Source organism: Biomphalaria glabrata, chromosome 18, assembly GCF_947242115.1.
Source record: "Biomphalaria glabrata chromosome 18, xgBioGlab47.1, whole genome shotgun sequence".
NCBI classification, from domain to species: domain Eukaryota; kingdom Metazoa; phylum Mollusca; class Gastropoda; family Planorbidae; genus Biomphalaria; species Biomphalaria glabrata.
The window spans coordinates 2,200,656-2,221,995 of record NC_074728.1 but is presented as its reverse complement, the minus strand read 5'-3'; the positions used below and the strand labels follow the sequence as shown (position 1 = coordinate 2,221,995).

Below are 21,340 nucleotides of genomic sequence, written 5' to 3'. Positions count from 1 at the left end.
TCATTTCCATCTTTAAGAGCTGTATCTACATAAATATTATTGCAACCATGTCCTGGAAGCTGCCTTACTATACGATACTAAACACAGGACAAAAATGTTGTTTAGGAATAGACAGACATTTCTTCCGCACCAAACGCCAAAAAAACGCCAGAAAGGAATTAGATGGTGTTCTGGACAGGTAGATTTACCTAGTAGATTTGGGAGCAGGGGCGTAGCTAGGAATTTTCCATTGTTTGGGGGCCCGGGGGGTTTGACCTCTTTGGGGTCCCCTGCATTTGGCGTAATATCTAATGTAAATTTACTTATTCGGGGACATCCCTCAAGTGGGGGCCCGGGGAGATTTTCAAATTCTCCCCCTCCTCCCTCCACCCTAGCTACGCCACTGTTTGGGAGGCTGTAGAAGAGGACCTGCAACAACACTGAGAGGTATATTATTGCTGCTGTACGGATGGAGTTTCTGAGAATTGAATTTTGCAGGAGAAAAATTTCACAAACGATATATTTAATATTCAAATCGTTGCCCAATTAAATATTGATATACAAAACCTTTCGGGCGGCCATTTTGCAATGTTTATTTTTCATGAAAAGTTTTGATTCTTCTTAAAACTAATGCACTCATTCTTCTTTTATAGATATACAAAATATTTCTCGAAATGTTAAAGAGACCACTTACAGCTAGAACAATTCTTGTAACTAGCACTTTCGGAAAAATTTATATTTACTTGTATTGACTTCTAAAGGCCTACGTCCAGTAGAGGAGATAATTGGGAAAAAAACTAATGACACTTTGGTAGTTGTTATTTTGTCCCTACAAAATTCTCTCTCTTTCTCTGTCTCTACTTCTCAGTCTCTACTTCTCAGTCTCTCTTTGTCTCTCTTTATCTGCCTCTTTTTCTCTCTCTTGTTATGTCTCTTTGCTTTTCTCCTTCTCTATCGCTCTGTCTCTATTTCTCCATTTCTCTTTCTCAGGCTCTCCTTCTCATCTCTCTTTCTCTATTTCTCTTACTCTGGCTCTCTTTATCGGACTCTTTTTATCTGCCTCTTATTCTCTGTCTTTCTTTTATGTCTCTTTTTTCTGTTTCTCTTTCTCTGCCTCTCTTTCTGTCTCTTTTTATCTGCCTATCTTTCTCTGTCTCTGCTTTTCTCCTTCTCTGTCGCTCCGTCTCTCTTTCTCCATTTCTCTTTCTCTGGCTGTCCTTCTCATCTCTCTGTCTCTATTTCTCTTTCTAGGTCTCTCTTTTTCTGTTTCTCTGTCTCTCCTTCTCTGTCTCTATTTCTAGGCCCGTCTCTGTCCCTTTCTCACGCTATCTCCACTTGTATGCACTCCAGACTTCTGCGTGACAAAACAAGGAAGCTATTTTACAACTTCTAGTCTATTCTTACCATTATGTGACCTTCAGATATCAGAGTACTTTGAGTTCGTTTCCATAGAAATTGTAATTTACTAATAAAAAGTAATACAGTTACTAATTGGAATTAAAAAAAAAAAACAAAAAAAAAACATATGCGATTATCGATTAGTACACTACTGAAAGTGGATTTTATTAATGTATGTTTAAATTTGTGGACATAATCTTGGTAGTGATCTCATTGAATCATTTCTCAGCAGCACAGGACGATTTACAAATCATCATAAGCCAGATACAGTGGTAAGTACACAATACTGCTTATCAAGAACTAATAATATCAAGTTAAGTTGATCTCCTTATTTTATATTTTATCTTATAGATTACAGACGTTACTTCAAACATAGAAAATAGTTACGTCATATGCATTTTATGTGTCAATCTAGTCATGCATGTTAATCGGTGACTGCTAAGTCGTTGATATTCCTGGCTGATTAAGGCAACTCATTCCATGCTCCAATAGCACTAAGGAAGAAGGAGCACTTGTTTGACTTTGTCCTAGCATTTGGAATATGAAATGTGCCTCCATCTTTCTGTCTTTGTATTTCATTATATTTTATTTTTCCATTTTTATATAGCGCTACTTTCATGCTTATAGATCTGGTATGATCAGAGCACTATGGTCCAATCTCATTTGGGGGTAGGGGGACAAGTTTATCTGTGCTGTCAATAAAAATAACTCTGCTCGAGTCTGGTGTCGAACCTGGAGCCCCTTTAATAGGTAGGCAAATCAAGTTCTAGCCTAGCGTACTTTGCCTCTCGGCAACTCAACCTACTGTAATTGTACTTTAGGATTCACTGTTTTATGTATTTTTGCTTGCTTTACTTTTGGACTCTTGTCTTAAAGCTTCTCTAAATTTAGGGAATTTAGTAATGGTGTCACTTTAATCAAACGTGAATATTTGTTTGTTATAAATTTCACGTCTCTATTTGGTGTCTCTTCTAGCTTCTTTATGTTTAACTGCTGAAAATCTTTCTCTTTCCACGTAGAGACTGTCTTCATCTTTTACAACGGATGGTCTGGGGTTCAAATCTTGTGTCAAAGCCAGAGCTTTCATTGCTGTTGTTTTTTTAAGCTGGTAATGCTTCACAAAGTTAACTAATATTATAGATTACAGACGTTACTTCAAAAAAGGAGACAATTACGTCCTACGCGTTTCATGTGTCAAGCTAGTCATGCATGTTAATCAATGACTTTAACTCTGCTAAGTCGTTAGTTTTCCTGGCTGATTCAGGCAACCCATTTCATTCTCTAATAGCACTAGGGAAGAAGGTACGTACTTGTTCTAGCGTACGGAATAAGAAATATGCCTCTCTTCTTGAGTATTTCATTAGGTTTTGTTTTTTCTTTTTGTATATTATGGTTCAGTGTTTTATGTATTATAGCCACTTGCCTTTGTTAAGACTGAACTACAATGTTTCACAGCATGTCAGCGTGAGCTTTTAGTGATGGTTTAGCGACTAATATTTCATATTTTATGACTTTTCGTCAACAGAGTTCTATGCCCAGGATGTACGAAAGATATATAAGCATCATTCTGTGTTCTGTACTGGTCCTAAACTCTGTCCACTGCGTGACCTATCAAACTGAGGAGCAGGAAGACTGGACAGTAGAGTGCGCTCCTAATCACGTCATCACGGACATCGTCTCGGACTTCTTCTTCTCTGACCGTCTTTGGAACATCACGTGCGCCCCAATCAGACCCAAGATTAACATTACAGAGTGCGTCTGGTCTAACTACCACAACGCTCCGCAGTACGACTTCTTGTTTGACTGCCCCATGAATTCAATACTTGCAGGTAAAGAAAAGTCAATTGTTCACCTTTCAGACCTTGTGATTCGTAGGGAGGACTATGTAAAGTAATGTTTTCAAGCCTTTGCTTAACGAGGATGCCATGTAGCCAGCACAACGACCAAGTATGGTCTAAAGTTATGATACAATCTGGTTAAACTATTATAGTCCGAACAGCTGGTTATACTTTTATAGTCAGAACAGCTGATTAAATTTTTATAGCCGAACAGCTGGTTAAACTTTTATAGTTTGAACAGCTGATTAAATTTTTATAGCCGAACAGCTGATTAAATTTTTAATGCCGAACAGCTGATTAAATTTTTAACGCCGAACAGCTGATTAAATTTTTATAGTCGAACAGCTGGTTAAACTTTTATAGTCCGAACAGCTGGTTAAACTTTTATAGTCAGAACAGCTGATTAAATTTTAATAGTCCGAACAGCTGGTTAAATTTTTATAGTCCGAACAGCTGATTAAATTTTTAATGCCGAACAGCTGATTAAATTTTTAAAGTCGAACAGCTGATTAAATGTGTATAGTCCGAACAGCTGATTAAATTTGTATAGTCCGAACAGCTAAGATCCATTAATAATACTAACAAAATTCTTTTCGAACAGGTTTTTCGGAACCAAAGGGGCATTAGGTTGTCTTGTGTTTTGTAACGGATCTGTGTGTGAGTTGTTATTAATGTATTTCTACAGTACCTTAAGAATAATCCTAGATGCTTGGGTATACTGTACTGTATGGTGTAGTAGGCTACAGATGCGAGTATTAACAAAATACATACATCTTTACAAAAAAAGGATCAACACACAGTAACTAAGTTAAGTAGCGATAAAATAGAATAATGAACTTTAATACAGAAAGGGCCACAGTCAAGTCAGTAACTAAGTACAATGTTATCCCTTTGAGAGCCTAACTCTCTCAATGCCTATGCCATGGGTTCTCAACCTGTCGGTCGCGACCCCCTTGGGGGTCGATTGACGATTTGCTAGGGGTCGCCAAAGACCATCGAAAAAAATGGATTGTTTTTTGTCTATTCTTCTATTGCTGTGTGTGTTTGCGAGGGGGGGGGGTCGCGACAGAGTGGGGGGATCGTAAAAAGGGGTCGCCGAGCATAAAAGGTTGAGAACCGCTGACCTATGCCGTCACTAAAATGTCGCGTTCAAAATCTGTCTACTACAGTGCATCTCTAGACTAAACTAAGTGTCTAACAGTTTATTAGCCAGATTCACACTAGCCTATGTCTAAAAATACACATTACTTAAAAGTATATCTTAATAGCTTGGCGGTCAATCCTGGGGAAATATCTCAGAAGCCGGTGACCTTTGGGCAACTGGAGCAGACAGTGGTACATCCTGGCAGAGAGTACGACGCCGCTGATCCCAAAGTGTATCGGTGCTTGTCGTTCAGCTGCGTGGAGACAGGCTTGCTGCTGACTGGGTAACATCGTTTCGACCATGGCTAATGTCTCGGCTTTCATCTCATCTCGATGAGATGATCCATCGTTTGCTTAGCGACTTAGCTTACAAGCAATGTTCCTTGGCACCCATTTTGGTTGGGGGAACACCGATATTGAAATGTCCAAGTTCTTCAGTTACTTGTGGACTTCTCCATTCTCTTAGCTATTTTCAAGGGAGGCTACGCAGAGATTCTTAAAAGATGTAGGTTTTTTTTTCTTTTAGAATTGTCTACCTTTCACCAATAGTCATACATAAAGTCATACATAATTTTGTCTCGCTTTCTTATGTATTTTAGGTATCTCTTCTTTCCATCGGTCACGTGACCGAGTGTTTAAGTTCTACTGCTGTACCAACAAGGACTATTTAGTCCACGCTTGCCAGCACACTTTGACGATCAACTACGCCAAGGGTTTCATATCGTTCAGAGTTCCCGAGTCCATGTACGTCCGCGGTCTGTTCAGTTCATACGACAGCACTGCAGGCGACAGGCTGTACAGGATTCATCTGTGCAAGCTGGACCCTGCGGATCCCACGGTTGAGTGCCCAACGACAGAGTTAACCACCCAAGCAGTGACCAAGCTCGTGAATCAGACGGAGACGCCCCTGCTGGAGTCCGAATCAGAAGACTAAGTCATTAGCAATAGCAGATTTAAGATGAATAATGGATAATTTAAATAGATTCATATTTCAATGTGATAGTTTGGCCGAGACTAATCGTCCTAGAAGACCTGAATATTGACCTGCAACGTCGCAACCTGTGTGCAGTGATACCAGTAACTTGTTGCCAGGTCACAGTCCTATGCAATGTGGCAACCAGCCATTGGTCTCCACTGCCTACAGGCTGCCACGTCACAGGTAAGTATTGAGGCCTACTATAACAATGGCATGACATTATCACTAAAACAAGTATTTTGGTTACTTTGATTACACTTTTCTTTAAAACAATCTATTTATATCATCAGCCTCTAGAAAAATAGTATGACTCTAGGACTTGTTTTATCAGTCCAAATATAGTTTGTATTTATCTTCAAGTGTTATGTGTATGCAGAAATGTAGAATTCTCCACGCCCATCTCTCGATATATCCTTACATCTATGTAATTGCTTACCCTAGCAGCAATATTAGTTTTCTTTTACAGTATTTGAAATGTATGTAAATTTCTTATTAAAATAAAATAAACCAAAGTAGTGGGGTTTTTTGTTTGTTTTTTATTTTATTTTGTACTTGCTAAGTAATGAAAACTCTTCTTAGACTGTTGGATAGCTGGCTGTAGTTGCAATACCACAGTTATTGTTCTTGTTTCGTGACATCATGATGTAACCTTTCTCTCCCCAAGACGTTCCCCAGCTGTGGATATAAAATGGAAGAAATTAAAGGTTGGCCAACTTATGGACAGTTTTAATTGGTGCCCGCAGTGTCACAACCAAGACAGTAGTGAATATCAATTAAAATAAATTCGTTCATAAAAAAAAAACTAATATATTTGTGACAATGCAAACAAGCAATCAATTGTTCTATTACTAAAACTATATTATTAATATTAATTGATAATTAGAATGAATTAGTAGTGGAACTGCCATGGTACTATGCCTGCAAGAATGTAGATCAAGATTCGTTAATAGCAGAACTAAAGGTATTGCAAAGGTGTCCACTGAGAAATTTTCTAGTGATGTGGCAGGTCTGCCCTCTGACTGGTAGTGAGAATCTTCCTATGAATGTTCAGGGCCATGAACAAGTCTGCGAGTTCGTCACTACCCCCTTCGGTTCATATCACAATTGAAAATAATAATTTAATCACCAAGCTAAGATTTATTTATTTTTTCTTTTGTCTTTTTTAGGGGGGGGGGGGAGGGGGAGAGATTACGGACTATAGTATCGATGATTATTGCAGAACAACCGTGTAATGTGCTGAGCAGCACGGGATGATGTATAAATCTAAATGAGTTAGGAGGGTAAGGGTTAAAAGATCAATGAAACAAATAAATTGTTTACATGAAATGAAGTCGTCAATTTAAACCTTCGCCAACTAACAAATGTTCCATTACGTATGGTCACATAAACCTAGGATGGCTTCCTGGTCGTGCGGTATGCGCGCTGGACTGTCGTTCCGTCGTCTCGATGGTGCAAGGTTCAGACCCCAGCCAGTCCCCCTTCGTCCTACGAGAGGTTTGGACTAGGATGTAAATTATCTTTAACTCTGAAGGAACATCCGAAACATGCAGAACATTTACAAACAAACTTAACTTTAAAACAATATTACAAAGAAAGCTTCATGTTATCACAAAAACTCAAGCACACCGCCCCCTAAAATGGGTCCGCAATGCAGGCAGGTTGTCGTATTTCAATATTTTCAGTACGAATATCAAAACGATAAACCTAAACCTTCACATCTCTGGCTCCCTCCGTACAAATCATCTTCTTATCTTATCTTATCTTATCTTATAGATTACAGACATTATTTCAAAAAGAGAAAACAATTACGTCCTTTTCATTTCACGTGTCAATCTACTCATGCATGTTGATCAGTGACTTAAGTTCTGCTAAGTCGTTGTTTTTTTTCTGGCTGATTCAGGCAACCCATTTCATTCTCTAATGGCACTTTATTGTGTAGTCTGGGTCTAAATTCTTAGCTAATTGAACCACAAACTGTTTCTTTTTTAATTGTAAAGATCGGTACACGGAATTTTGAAGCCATGATTATGTTTTGTCACAGTTTTGTAGATAACAGTCTTATCGTGAAGAAATTATTCTCGTTTTGCTATTGTAGTATTGATGTAGTGGTCGGTTTGTTTTTCAGCACTTTTTATTAGGAAACCTCAGAATTTGTGCTATTCAATTTTAGGTTTATCATCATAGGAATCCTTGGGCCTTAGGCCTATTTTCTTCGCTTCTTCTTGAGGCTTTATATGCCTCTTTTGAGTGCTTTCTCTTTTTATGTATCGGTGAACATGACAAGGAAATTGGAAAATGCTTATATGTACCATTAAATTTTGCATTATAATTGGTAAATGTAGATGTAACTACAATGTGCGTTAATGGTATTTTTAAAATAAACGTTGTTTTTTTTCAAAACTGATATATGGAATGCACACAAAAAAGTAATACATATATCATTTTATAACATAGTATGCAGGCTATTGCCAAAAAATACTATAACTATTTAACATATTGTGCACAGTATCCCTTACATTCGTTTACTTATTCAAAAGAGTGTATTGAATTTTTAAAAATGGTTTGCATAATTTGTTTTAAAATTTAAAACAAATCACTTTCCGAAGACAAAGTATAGCATTCTAAACTTAGCAAGTCCCAAAATATTTTGTAATCAAATGTTTGTTGTTGTTGTTGTTGTTGTTTTGGCTCTAACTATAACGGAATTTACAGACCACACAAATATAATTGTGGCATATTCCTTAGAGAGGCTCCTTAAAAATCAGCAAAGAGTAAATTACCGAATTAAACAAAGGCAAAGGCTTGATTCTGATTGGCTATATTACTCACCTGTTTTTGACCAGCCAATAGTCTTTGCCGTTGTAATTACCGTAGCCTACTGCTAGCACACCGTGGTCCAGGCTGGTCTGACTACAGAAGATGCTGTGGTAGACGCCGCCTTTGTAGAGCTGTAAATGTAAACAATATATTGAGAAGAGGGGGTGTTAGCAAAAAGAAAAATTAAAAAAAAAATTTAGGAGGATTCCAAAGTCGAATAGATTCGACTACTGCATGTAAATAAATTTGTTTGATACTATTGGTAAACAAATAGACTTATTTACTACTAGAACAGACACAAAATAGAGCAGTGCGATTCATAACAAACGAATATTCACATTTGACTAGAGTAACACCTTTAGTAAAATCACTACATTTTGAAAGCCTTCAGGACAGAAGACTCAAAAGTAAAGTAGCAATCATACATAAAACACTGAACCATAATCTTCAAATACAAAAACAAAATTTAATAAAATACTCTGAAAGACACAAAGATAAAGGCACATTCCTCGTCCCATATGCTAGGACAAATTTGTACAAATACTCCTTCTTCCCTAGTGCTATTAGAGCATGGAATGGGTTGCCTGAGCTAGCCAGGAAAACCAGTGACTTGGCAGAATTTAAATCATTGGTTAATATGCATGACTAAATGCATGACGCGTAGGACGTAATCATCTTCTTTTTTGAAGTAACGTCTGTATTATATAAGATAAGATAAGATAAAATAAGCAAACAGGTCTGAGTACGTCTGGTAAAAACAAGGGGACAATTACAGCTAAACAAACAGGTTTGTTTACCGCTGGTAAGAAAACAGGTTCGATTATTTTCATGCGTTAAAGTAAATTAGTTTTTGTATTATCAGGTCTAGGGGTTTCTATAGGCACCACAGATGGACTGTCGTTCAGACTTATGAATGGTCCCGGATTCAAACCCTGCCCGCTCCCATCTGCCATCGTCCTGAAGGAAGTTTGGACTAGGAGATAAATTATCTTCAACTCTGAAGGAACATCCGAAACATGTAAACAATATTTTTTTTAAAACCAGCGCCCATGACAGGTTGGGAAGTAGAACACACAAGAAGCGTACAGTTAAAAAAAGATTACTTTTGGCTTAAAGATTAAACTGTTTAAAGAAACAAAGATAAATGGGGAGATTAATAATAAATGGGGAGACTAATGATAAATGGGGAGACTAATGATAAATGGGGAGATTAATGATAAATGGGGAGACTAATGATAAATGGGGAGATTAATGATAAATGGGGAGACTAATGATAAATGGGGAGATTAATGATAAATGGGGAGATTAATGATAAATGGGGAGACTAGTGATAAATGGGGAGATTAATGATAAATGGGGAGACTAATGATAAATGGGGAGACTAATGATAAATGGGGAGATTAATGATAAATGGGGAGACTAATGATAAATGGGCAGACTAATGATAAATGGGGAGACTAATGATAAATGGGCAGACTAATGATAAATGGGGAGACTAATGATAAATGGGCAGACTAATGTTAAATGGGGAGACTAATGATAAATGGGCAGACTAATGATAAATGGGCAGACTAATGATAAATGGGCAGACTAATGATAAATGGGCAGACTAATGATAAATGGGGAGACTAATGATAAATGGGGAGACTAATGATAAATGGGCAGACTAATGATAAATGGGCAGACTAATGATAAATTCTAAAGTAATCTGTCTACAAATATTTTATATCTAATTTTAGAGTCGTAGAAGCTTTTTCGTTTCCCGGGCAACGGTTCTCAGGCTCAACGTGGCGCTAATGAGGAAACAATCGTTAGAGGAGACGATTAGAGGAAGAAAATAATAACACTTAAGGACCGAGTCCATTGCACACGCGGAAATGAAAAAAAAGCACTTAAATATGTCAATATCAAGTATCCACTGTTTCTCGTGGGGTCGCATTTTATTGATATGGTACAGAGAAAAATTATGGGTGCGTTTCCCTGGTGTGCACAGCCCTTGGCCTTGCTTCTAATCCGAGCGACGTCGTTTCAACCATGTCTAATGCCCAGGCGTCGATCTCATTTCCCTGAAATGATCACAAGTTGTCTCGTGATCGAAGGAGTCGATAATTGGTTGTTGTGAACGTGAAAAGCAATTAGGGAATTAGAACAGAGAAATCAATCAACCTGATTTCAGTCATTGTGGAAACTTAGCATTTTGTTTTGTTTCTTTAAAGGTCTCTACCTGAAAGCTCTCGTGGCTGGCGTCTATGGCAACAGAGATAGGTCCCACGTTGGCAACAGCATCTTGGAGAGCGCTTTCGTCTTTAGACTTGACGTCAATAAATCCTGTGTCGTTGGCTCCAACATTGGCGGCCTTGAACCTACAAGAACCATCCTGTCGGGAAAAAAACAACAACAATTATAGCTCACCACCAACTTTGCTGGGAGGCGGTGGCTGAGTTATAAAGCGCTTGGCTTCCGAACAGGGGGTCCCGTGTTCGAATCCTGGTGAAGACTGGGATTTTTAATTTTAGGGATCTTTGGGCGCCTCTGGTACACCCAGCTTTAATGGGTACCTGACATTAGTTGGAGAAAAGTAGAGATGGGGGGTCGTGGGCCACAAAAACTGATGACCTTTACATCATCTGTCCTATTGATCGCAAGATCTGAAAAGGGGAATTTTACTTTTAATTTTGCTGAGGCATATACCAGTAATATAATAGAGAGAGTAGAGAGAGTTCCCCTTTTAGACCTTGTGCAATATAGGGCAGATGATGTAAAGATCATCTGTTTCTGTGGCAAACGGTTAAAGAGGGTGTCATGTGGCCAGCACAACGACCAACCACCTTTACTTTTTCCAAACTAATGTCAGGTACCCATTAGAGCTGGGTAGACTCAGAGAACCCGAAATTAAAAATCCCACTCCTCACCAGGATTCAAACCCGAAACCTCCGGTTCGGAAGCCAAGCGCTTTACCGCTCAGCCACCGCACCTCCAATGATAATAATAACAGTTGATAAAAGCTTTGATAAAAACATCTGGTTAGTTCATATGTCTACTTCTCTTATAATGGTAGATTTTTTAAAGACAATGTAGAAATCGACTATTCACTAACTTACTACTTACCACTCCCTCGTATGGATAAGAAGACTCGGTATCGATACCCTTGTTGACCTTTATGTAAGTAAAAGCCTGGTCCATCCATCCTCCATTACAGCCTTGGTTACCTTGAGTTATCCCAAACATATGTACACATTATTTATCCATAATTTGAACTTATTGGTATAGGATCCGATGAAGATATATACGTATTAATTAGTGTCATCAAAACGCCACAGACATGATTAAATGTATCTATATTCCCCATAACAATAAATACATTGGAAGTAATATGTTGGAGATTTATGGCTGAAGTTATGACTCGGTATAATTGACTAATTATCTATCTGAGACATTCTAGGTTTTGAGACACAATCTTTCCATGTCCAGCTCTCGTGGCACAAAGATTTCACATGATTACAGATATCTGTTTATCACTGGCAAGAGTCCGGGCTAATGCAATCAATTGGTACCTAAACCAATAACCTTGGTCGGGTATATAGGTAGCCTTGGCTACATACTGTTATTATCCTTGGTCATTGAAAATAAACAGGTAGGTCTTAATGTTGTTGTTGTTTTTTTTTTTTTTTTTTTGATGTAGTGAAGCGTGTGATTTGTCTGACACCCATGGAGAGAGATTTCTGTAACTTTTTGGTGCACGCATTGAAAAACTACGCCAACCGTAACTTTTGATGAAAAAAAACGCGGCACAAACAACAGCTTTAAGTCCACGGAGAACAGAGCTCTTAGGGTAGCGGGCTATGGAGTGAGGCGGTCTGAGCAGTACGCGTGGCCCTGGATGAGTGTCGTATGCGGGACCCCTCAGCCGTAAGGGTAGACTATATATACCGTAAAACATCACGCAAACGGGATCGTCCGCCGCCAACGCTGCAGGTCTTCTTTTTGTCTTCCCATTCATAGTGCTTTAACTTACGAGTACTGTACTATTTGCCGTTTAACTACATTACATACTGTATTGTAATTGTTCTACATGATAGATTTTGCGTTTAAGGTTAGTGAACGTAACTAATGATTCATAAACCACTGCATGAAGAGAATTCAACAAACTAGATACTAACAATTTCTTCCAAACCCGCTAGAGTCAGAAAGTAACAATTAATTACAAAGAAGAACTAGAACACTTGAAAATAAACATTTACCAAGTTTAACTAATCCTTGTTCATGTGAACTGATCTGGTTTTCAAAGCAGACGGTGGCAGGGAATCTCCAATCGCGGGGCCTCCATCAGGCGCGGGGCCTGGAACGGTTGTCCAAAGGCCACTATTGTGATGCACTCAATTTAGAGTTTGGTGACATTGTAGTCGATGTTCGCACTCCCACTGGGTGTATAATTATTCTTGACTTACCTTGTTTCTGGGAGCAATCCACGAGGTTTTGTTCCGATAGGGAAACCAATATCCCAGTTTTCTTAAAATGCTGACCTTCCAAGGCTCCAGTGCTTGAAAAAGCCCAACATGACCCGCACTGACCCTGTGTAAATAGAATACCCATGAAGATGATGATGATTTTTCACAAACAAACCTTATATCAACTCACTCTGTCTGTGTGTCTGTCTGGCCAAATGTTTGTATACGTTATTTCTCCCACACAAAAATCTCGGATTAAGCTGAAATTTTTCACAATTATTTCTTTTACCTGACAACACAAGAATCAGTTAAAAAAACAATTATTTAATTAATTTAAGTAACAAATTTCTTTGTTTTTGGTATCTCAAACAAGGGAAAGAAAAAGTACTTGACTGAAGTAGTGGTATAAGATGAATTAGTTCCCTTTCCAAATGAAAGAAATATTAAATAAAGTGGTGATATAAGCTGAATTAGTCGTCTTTATAGATTAAAGGGGTTTTTTTTACAAATTTAATTAGAAGACTGATCCATAACTAATTGTTGCACATTGACATAAGCTTTGTTGTTTGAAAAAGTATTATGTTTTTTTTTTACTTGTTAATGATTACATCTAAATAATATATATACAATAGAAAGTAAGTATACACAATGGAGCAATAAATCTATATTGTAAGGGTACCATACCAGTAGATTCGGGGCCGGATTCAAGACTGTGAAGCCGTCTAGGGCCTTCACATTTCAGACATAATTTTTACATATCATAAACATATTAAATATATGAAGGGAAGAGAAATGAGACTAAATTTAGATATACTCTGTACCATACCTCAAAACTATAACAGGCTATTATTAAAGTTATTAACATTATTATGTTCCTATATCTTAAAGTACACAGGAAGTAGTAGCCTCCATAAGAATTCTGCCCAGGGCCTTTACTTACTAAGATCCGGCACCGGTGTAGGTAACGATACATGCGTTAAAACAATGATCTACACCAGGGGTTCTCAACCTGGGGGTCGATTGACGATTTGCCAGGGGTCGCCTAAGACCCTCGAAAATATGGATTGTTATTGTCTATTCTTCTATTGCTGTATGTGGGGGGGGGGGGGGGTCGCGGCAGAATGGGGGATTGTAAAAAGGGGTCGCCGAGCTTAAAAGGTTGAGAACCGCTGATCTAGACCCAACATAGTTAAGTATATAAGAAATGTTTTCAAATACCTGATTTTTCACGTCAGTCACGTAGCCCTTGGTTCGCCAGTCCACTTCTGCTGGGAGATCTCTGATGTCACCAGCCACATGGACGAGGTGACTTCTGGGAGCTGCACTGCGCATGCGGTATCCGTTCATGGTCTTTACGAACTCTTCATTGGTCTAAAAGCAAGAATGGTGACGTGAGCGATGCGACGTCAAAGGATGAAGGCAACAAAATGTAATGGCGCCTTGCTTGACTCTTTTTATTTTGAAAATTTCAGCACTTCTTGGTGTCTAGCTACTGCGTCTGTTGTGAATGGCTATGTGTCTAGATTTAAGCTGTTTTGTCATTACAAATGTGTTAATAGCCGTTGTGTCTAACGCTGAAATGGTATTGACGTTCTCAAGGTTCAACAGGTGTAAAAGTGAACTGGTTAAATGTTAAAGGTCGAACATGTTTACATTTATATAAAAATGAACTGGTTAAATGTTAAAGGTCCATCATGTTTACATAGATGTAAAAGTGAACTGGTTAAATGTTAAAGGTCCAACATGTTTACATACATATAAAAGTGAACTGGTTAAATGTTAAAGGTCCAACATGTTTACATACATATACAAGTGAACTGGTTAAATGTTAAAGGTCTAACATGTTTACATAGATGTAAAAGTCAACTGGTTAAATGTCAAAGACAACTATTTTCACCAACCTAATAAGGACCTCGCCTGACGCTGGTGCATTTTTTGTATATTTCTTATAAATCTAGAATAATACTCACCATATCTGCATAGTTATTCTCGCCAAGATAAAAACTGTAGTCTCCTCTGTCGTAGGCCTCGTTGTGTTTTTGAATGTACGCCAAATGACCCTCCCAGACTTTGCGTCTGTTAAAACAATACAAATCACATTTAAACTTTTCTGTCAAAGTCATTTCCTTAGTATTAACTAATGTCCTTGATCTAACCAGGTTTTTTGAAATGTTGGGAACCAGAACTGTGTTTATGGGTTTCTTAATGTAAAATTAAGTTATGTAGATTTATATATATTAATCAAATAGATACAACTTTGCTTAGCTAGCCGGGTAGAGCCAGTAACTGTAATTATATTTTTACCTAGTCCAAGAATAAAGAGAACTTTTGAGTCGAACACTTTGGCTGCATTGCGGTTCTATATAAACATCGGAGAGTGTTCAGGGGTCAACCCTGAGAAAAAGGAAGTGCCGTTGACCCTTTGGCAGCTAGTAATACACAGTGTTACACCCTGATAGTGGCTAGAGCCTGCGACCCACTTGGTCCACACTGCAGTCTTTTGTCGTCACAGTAGGGCCCTTGCGTCAAGAAATGGAAACTGAAACTGATGTGTTGGTGACATCGTTCCATATACAGTTATCGCCCAGACTTTCTATTTCTTATCTTATATGCTACAGACGTTACTTCAAAACATAAGATAATTACGTCCTACGCATTTCATGTGTCAATCTAGTCATGCTTGTTAATCAATGACTTGAACTTTGCTAAGTCGTTGGTTTTCCTGGCTGATTCAGGCAACCCATTCCATTCTCTAATAGCACTAGGGAAGAATGTGTATTTGTCCGAATTTGTTCTAGCGTACGGACTAAGAAATATGCCTTTATTCTTGAGTCTTTCTGAGTATTTTATTAGGTTTTGTTTTTCTATTTCTAAATTATGATTCAGTGTTTTATGTTTTATAGCTACTTTACTTTTTATTCTTCTGTCCTGAAGTGTCTCTAAGTTTAGTGATTTTACTAATGGTGTTACTCTAATCAAACTGGAATATTCATTTGTTACTAATTTCATTGCTCTATTTCGTATTTGTTCTTGTTTCTGTATGTTTTCTCGAGTTGAGGGATCCCAAACAAAGGATGCATGTTCTAATTTTTAGTCGTCAAGCGACTAAATCGACCATACACTTTGACTATTTTTATATTGATGTCTCAATGAAGACAGTGGCTGGGTCTCTTCTGTCTTAATCGTTTGTAGGAAGCTTCCCAAAGTGTTCCCCTCTTCACTCTGACGTAGCCAGCCTAAAGCGTAGCTCTTAGGACTCTTGTGTTCATGTAATTAATCTCTTAAGATTGTGACGTCAAAACTCGGGTATTTACGAAAATCAATCATGGCGTATGAAATACAAAGAAAAACTCTTGATCTAACTCAGGGGAAGCCACCGGCTTGTAAATTAAAGCAGTTCTTCCTGTTCCATGTGATACGAGTAATAGATGTGCTTTTCAACACTGTTAAACGTAAATGGCAAAAATTTGGTATTATTAAAGTACTAATAAGTTGGCTAATACAATTTTTTTTTTAATTATTACTTTCAAATATACTAAGAAATAAACAAAAATTTTCAAATTCAACAATCTTTTGCTAGACATTTTTCAATTTTGCAAACACCTCACTCAGTCTTATACAAAATGATAAGTACGCCAACCACGGCATACTATGATACAATAAGAAACGAAAACAGAAGACAAATATTCTTATATATCTTATCTTATCTTATATAATACAGACGTTACTTCAAAAAAGAAGGTGATTACTCTGAGAGCCATTACTTTTCTCTTAATAACTAATGAATAGTCAAGATAAAGATGTTCTAGTCCTCTAGCCAAACTTAAATTCATTTTTATTATATAAAATAAAGTTTCCCTTTCAGACCTTGTGGTCTATAGGGCAGATGATGTAAAGGTTATCTGTTTCGGTGGCCTACGCTTAACGAGTGTGTCATGTGGCCAGCGCAACGACCAACCGCCTTTACTTTTTCCCCAACTAATCTCAGGTACCCATTAGAGCTGGGTGGACTCAGAGGCGTCCGAAGATCCCGAAGTTAAAAATCCCAGTCTTCACAATGGATTCAAACCTTGGGACCCCGGTTCGGAATCGGAAGCCTTGCGGCTATTGGAAAAATTATAATGGTCCAACTAGATTTCAGTGTGGCCAACTAACGAATAATTCTTTCCCTAAAATATACATCCACTGTCTAATTTCTAAGGAAATCGTAGTTTTGGAGAACCATGTAAAGGTCTAATTCGTTTTCAAGTTTTGCCTATGCATGTGCAAGCTGAATAGAGGAATTGTAAAAAATAATTAAAAATGTAAATGACAACTAGTGTAAATAGTACCTCATCATTTCCTCTTTTGGATCCCTGTAAATCTTGTTATAGGCCACCTTGAACCGTGTCCACTCGGCGTCCAGTGAAATGCAAGACACAACGGTCAGAAGACCGAGACAGATTGCAAGTTTCAGCATCTAGAAAGCCAAACAATTTAAACATACATACAAGAATACCAAAACAAGAAAAAGATTTTTTTTTTAATTTTGAACAAAACTTATGTAAAAGTGCAATTGGATAAAGTAGTTTGCATCAGACATGTGTGTAAATGTGTAATAAATTTATACGATTAGAAATATTGTTACCAATTTGTTTTTGTTTAGCTCTTAGCTTTCTCAATGAGCTATGATCCTATCACTTGTCTGGACCAGTTGGGAAAGGGGAGGGAAGAAGGGTGTGAATGTTTACATGATTGTTTTTTAAATGAATAAAATAAAAATGTTCACTCGAGAGTCCTCAAGGGGACTAATTCAACTTATACCACCATATCTGTCAAGTACGAGTTATTTCCATTGTTCAAAATAGCAACCAAAATAATGAATTAATCTTTTACCTGACAACACAAGAATCAATATAAAAAAAAGTAACCCATTAGTTAATTTACTATTGTTAATAATTTACTTTGTTCGATATCTCAAACTAGAAAAGAATTTGTACTTGACTGAAGTGGTGGTATATTAGACTATATCAGACTTAGTGAACACAAACATAAAATAGAAATAATAGATAACTTCCATGTTGATAGACTCTTCGCTAGCAAAGTGGTTATCGCGTCAGCCTGAGAAGGCTTTAGCCCACAAATTTGAATTCAGGTCGTTCCCTTTTTTTTTAAATACATTTAAAAAGCGATCACCCAGATACCCCGATCATTCTCCCCCTACCCATTTCCAACTGGTCCAGACAAATGATGAAATCCTAGCGTATTGAGAAAGATGAAAGTATGAAACTGCGCTAAACAAAAACAATTGAATATATTTCTAATCGCACAAATGTATTATTGTGGTCTAGATCTATTACAAATTTTATTGTATGACTAATCCAAACTAATTGATACACATTAATATAAGATTTGCTTTTTTCTTTTAAGTATTTTTAGCGACCCCCGAAATGGGAAAAGACGCTATAAGCTTTCTGTGGCCTGTCTGTCCGTCCGTCCGTCCGTCCCGTTTAGATCTCATCCCATTTGTTTCCACACAAACTGTCTTTTTAACCTATTTAATTTTTTTCTTGTTAGAAAAAACTCTGTATTTTATGAGGTAATATATAACACGGAGTGAATACAAAGCAAAAAGAAGTGTATGTTAGACTTACCTTTAAAGATTCTTGAATGCTATCCAACAAGTGATTGTTAAAACGATAGACGAAGTATTGTTATATAGATGTTCATTGTTTGTAATCAACCTACTTTAGACTCGTGATGTCATATGAGAGCTCATTTCAAAGATAACACAAAAAGATAACAGTTGGCAGTCGTAGCCAACTATTAGACTATAGATAACCCTTTAAAACCAGTGATACCATGGGCATACGACGCAAGTGAAAAAGTAAGTAAAGAACCCCTTTCAGACCACGTGATCTATTGGGCAGGTGATGTAAGAGTCGTCTGTTTCTATGGGCGACGGTTACCGAGCATGGCGTATGGCCAGTGCAACGACCAACCGCCTTTACTTTCCCCAAACAATGTCATGTACCCATTTGAGTTGGCTAGACTCAGGGGCGTCCTAAAAATCCTGAAAATTGTCACTCCTTCTTCATCTTCAGACGAAACACAAGCCTTTGAATTACTTGGCGGACTTTTTTTTATTTGCATACCCTATATTTAGAGGCGGACTGGGTGTCAAAATCGGCCAGGGCATTTCTATACCATCCGGCCATACATTGTATATGTGCTGGACCTCCAATTCTAGGTGTAAGAATCCAAAAATCATGGTTAAGTTTGATAATGTATCGATAGCTGTAAACGTGCATAAAGTGAACACTATTCCCTTAAAGGAATATAAAGGCCTTATGTTGCTTTTTAATCGCAAAGTGTGCGGGCCCTAAAAGGATGAAGCCTACTAGTAACACTGTCTACGGATGTAGGCTATTACATTATTTTGAAAAATGTGTTAGATTACATTAGTCGGCCCTTTTTAACTACGTCACTCAGAGGGCCTCTATTGTAAGAGAATACTATAAAACCTTTTAACAATTTAACACGTGCCATAGTGAGATCCATGCGGCCCTTATCTTATAAAATACAGACGTCCTACCGGCCCATTTGGGTACCGGCCCACCGGGCATTTGCCCGAATGCCCATATTGCCAGTCCGCCCCTGCTTGACATCAATGAATGGAACTCTTTAATTAGTAAGATCTACATGCGGAAATATCCGAAGACGTAATCTGTGCAAGCTAAAGATTTTCTAGTCCTATAGCCTCAAAATCAGTTTAGCTTCGTGATGATTGGGGCACACCATCTTTAATAAGGCAACCCATCTAGAAGAAGATAAAAGTCTGACTACAAATCTCCACTTTCTAGCGATATCCCCTGTGTGTGTATTGGGGTCTTGGAAAATAACCCCACTGCCTTTTCAACAAGCATTTCGTTTAAGGCTATGATAGTGGACACTTCCCCTCTCTATTTGTTTTTTGATGAAGGTCCTGATCTCAGACAGAGATCTACGTCTTACTTCTGGACCACGTAAAATACTGGACCGGCTACTCTCTAGATATCCTGCTAAGAACAGCAGCTGGCCGGGAAAAGCGATGACATACAGTTACTGGAACTGTCACAGCAGATCTACGACGAAGGTCAAGTGTCAGATGATGAGGCTTCCAGAGACAACGATTGTTAAAACCATGGTGTGAATGTCGCACGATTGAAGTTTTCATATTTGTCTAATAGTCGTATTTTTTAGGTGTACGCATTAGTTAGCATCGAGCGTGTTTTGTTGTCAAGAATAGTGTGTGTGTGTGTCATTTACGTCAAGCTTAGTTTCCCGTATTGTTCTTTTAGCGGAGAGGGGGGCGTCCTGGCTGTAGGCTCCTTCTCCGATACACTTTTCACTTGTTTTCTCGTTTTAACAGTATCTTTTTTTTATCTTATCCTTAAAAATACAGACGTTACTTCAAAAAAAGAAGATGATTACGCCCTACGCGTTATGCATCTAGTCATACATGTTAACCAATGATTTAAATTCTGCCTAGGCATTGGATTTCCTTGCTGGCTCAGGCAACCCATTACATGCGTAAGGGCATAAATTACGTAGTAGGTAAAGACATAAATGTATTAATTAGGTTGATATTTCAGTACGGCTGTCGTTACTGAAAGTTTTGTGATTTAGCGACATCGCTAGATCTAAGTTATTCTTTCTTTTTTTTTTTTCAGGGTGTTAGGCTCGGGGCTACGAAGGAGTGTGTGGTTTTGAGTTCGCCCTTGGAGCCGTGACTGACCACTTGATTAGTTTGAGCCTTGCATTTTCGTGCTGTGGTATTTGGAGACACCGGGCCGTATGGCCGGAACTGAGTGCGTGTGCGTGAAGTGTGTTCATTAGTACAATTAATAATTCATTAACTTATTATCACATTATTTGTACATATTCTGAATATTAAGTATTTGTATTTAGTATTAAATATTGCTATTATTCAACGATCGTTGAACAGTTTTTTTTACAGTTCGGTTATTATGCAACTTGGTTTGCTGCTGTTTTTTTTAATGAATACATTAGCCTGACGAAGTGGGGAACCCGATTAATTTCATCTCCTAGCTAAATCCGTAAAACCCATCTTGACAGTGTAGGAGCTCATTACGCCAGGGCCATCGATTAAAACAGGCTCCTGTACGAATTAAAAAAAAAATACATATTATATGTGTTGTTCTTAAATAATACCTATGTTATAAACGTAACAATGAATGGAAATGAATCGAGATATGCCGTGTATAAAATCTTGTAAAAGTCGGTGGCTCTGAAATTGTCACTGATACGTTGCATTTAACACTGGCGAGCCAGGTTTTTAAATACTAATAAATAAATAAATAAAACAATGTAAAAGGTACTCTAAATGATAGTATGTATTTTCTGTTTAATTATTAATTACAAATTCCAGATTTGGGATTATATTTACCTGTTAAGATTCATGAATTTATAATATAACTTGGTAATTTTAAAAATTAGTTTCATTCTGAGATAGGTATAGTTGTTCTCTAAACAAAATAAAAAAAAAAGAGGAGATTGACGAGTTAGAGATGCATGGATACAAAATGGACGACATCATCGAAGAAGGGTTTAAGCAGTTTTTTCCCAGAGTTTTTGATAACGCCGAGTGATGTATTATACAAAATTGCACCTGGAGTTGGATCTGTTTGCTATGGTTATTCTCTCTTGCTTGCATGGAGCAACAATTCAACAGAGCTTTTGGAGATGTCCATAAATTAGTC

The 21,340-nt window shown here is 37.7% G+C and overlaps 2 protein-coding genes across 2 annotated transcripts; one reads left to right on the top strand and one right to left on the bottom strand.

Moving 5' to 3' along the window:
- The first annotated feature begins 1,501 nt into the window (after positions 1–1,501).
- Positions 1,502–5,854, top strand: LOC106051342 (millepora cytotoxin-1-like). Its single transcript, XM_013206520.2, has 3 exons — positions 1,502–1,649; positions 2,903–3,206; positions 4,958–5,854. The coding sequence occupies exons 2-3, from the start codon at positions 2,909–2,911 to the stop codon at positions 5,290–5,292; spliced, it is 633 nt and encodes a 210-aa protein (XP_013061974.2). The 5' UTR covers positions 1,502–1,649; positions 2,903–2,908; the 3' UTR covers positions 5,293–5,854.
- Positions 5,851–18,387, bottom strand: LOC106053234 (procathepsin L-like). The gene is made up of 9 exons (XM_056017250.1): positions 18,233–18,387; positions 16,931–17,058; positions 14,570–14,675; positions 13,818–13,970; positions 12,600–12,723; positions 11,260–11,360; positions 10,376–10,528; positions 8,164–8,282; positions 5,851–6,009 (listed from the first exon to the last, which is right to left on the bottom strand). The coding sequence occupies exons 2-9, from the start codon at positions 17,056–17,058 to the stop codon at positions 5,910–5,912; spliced, it is 984 nt and encodes a 327-aa protein (XP_055873225.1). The 5' UTR covers positions 18,233–18,387; the 3' UTR covers positions 5,851–5,909.
- Between the last annotated feature and the right edge of the window lie 2,953 nt (positions 18,388–21,340).

Bases quoted from the DNA above. Each gene is read 5' to 3' on its own strand.
- LOC106051342 (XM_013206520.2), top strand. From the start codon at position 2,909: ATGCCCAGGATGTACGAAAGATATATAAGCATCATTCTGTGTTCTGTA. The intron at 3,207-4,957 runs GTAAAGAAAAGT...TATGTATTTTAG, and splicing joins CATGAATTCAATACTTGCAG to GTATCTCTTCTTTCCATCGG.
- LOC106053234 (XM_056017250.1), bottom strand. From the start codon at position 17,058: ATGCTGAAACTTGCAATCTGTCTCGGTCTTCTGACCGTTGTGTCTTGC. The intron at 11,361-12,599 runs GTAAGTCAAGAA...GGATAACTCAAG, and splicing joins GGATTGCTCCCAGAAACAAG to GTAACCAAGGCTGTAATGGA. The intron at 8,283-10,375 runs GTAGAGACCTTT...TTACATTTACAG, and splicing joins CCAGCCACGAGAGCTTTCAG to CTCTACAAAGGCGGCGTCTA.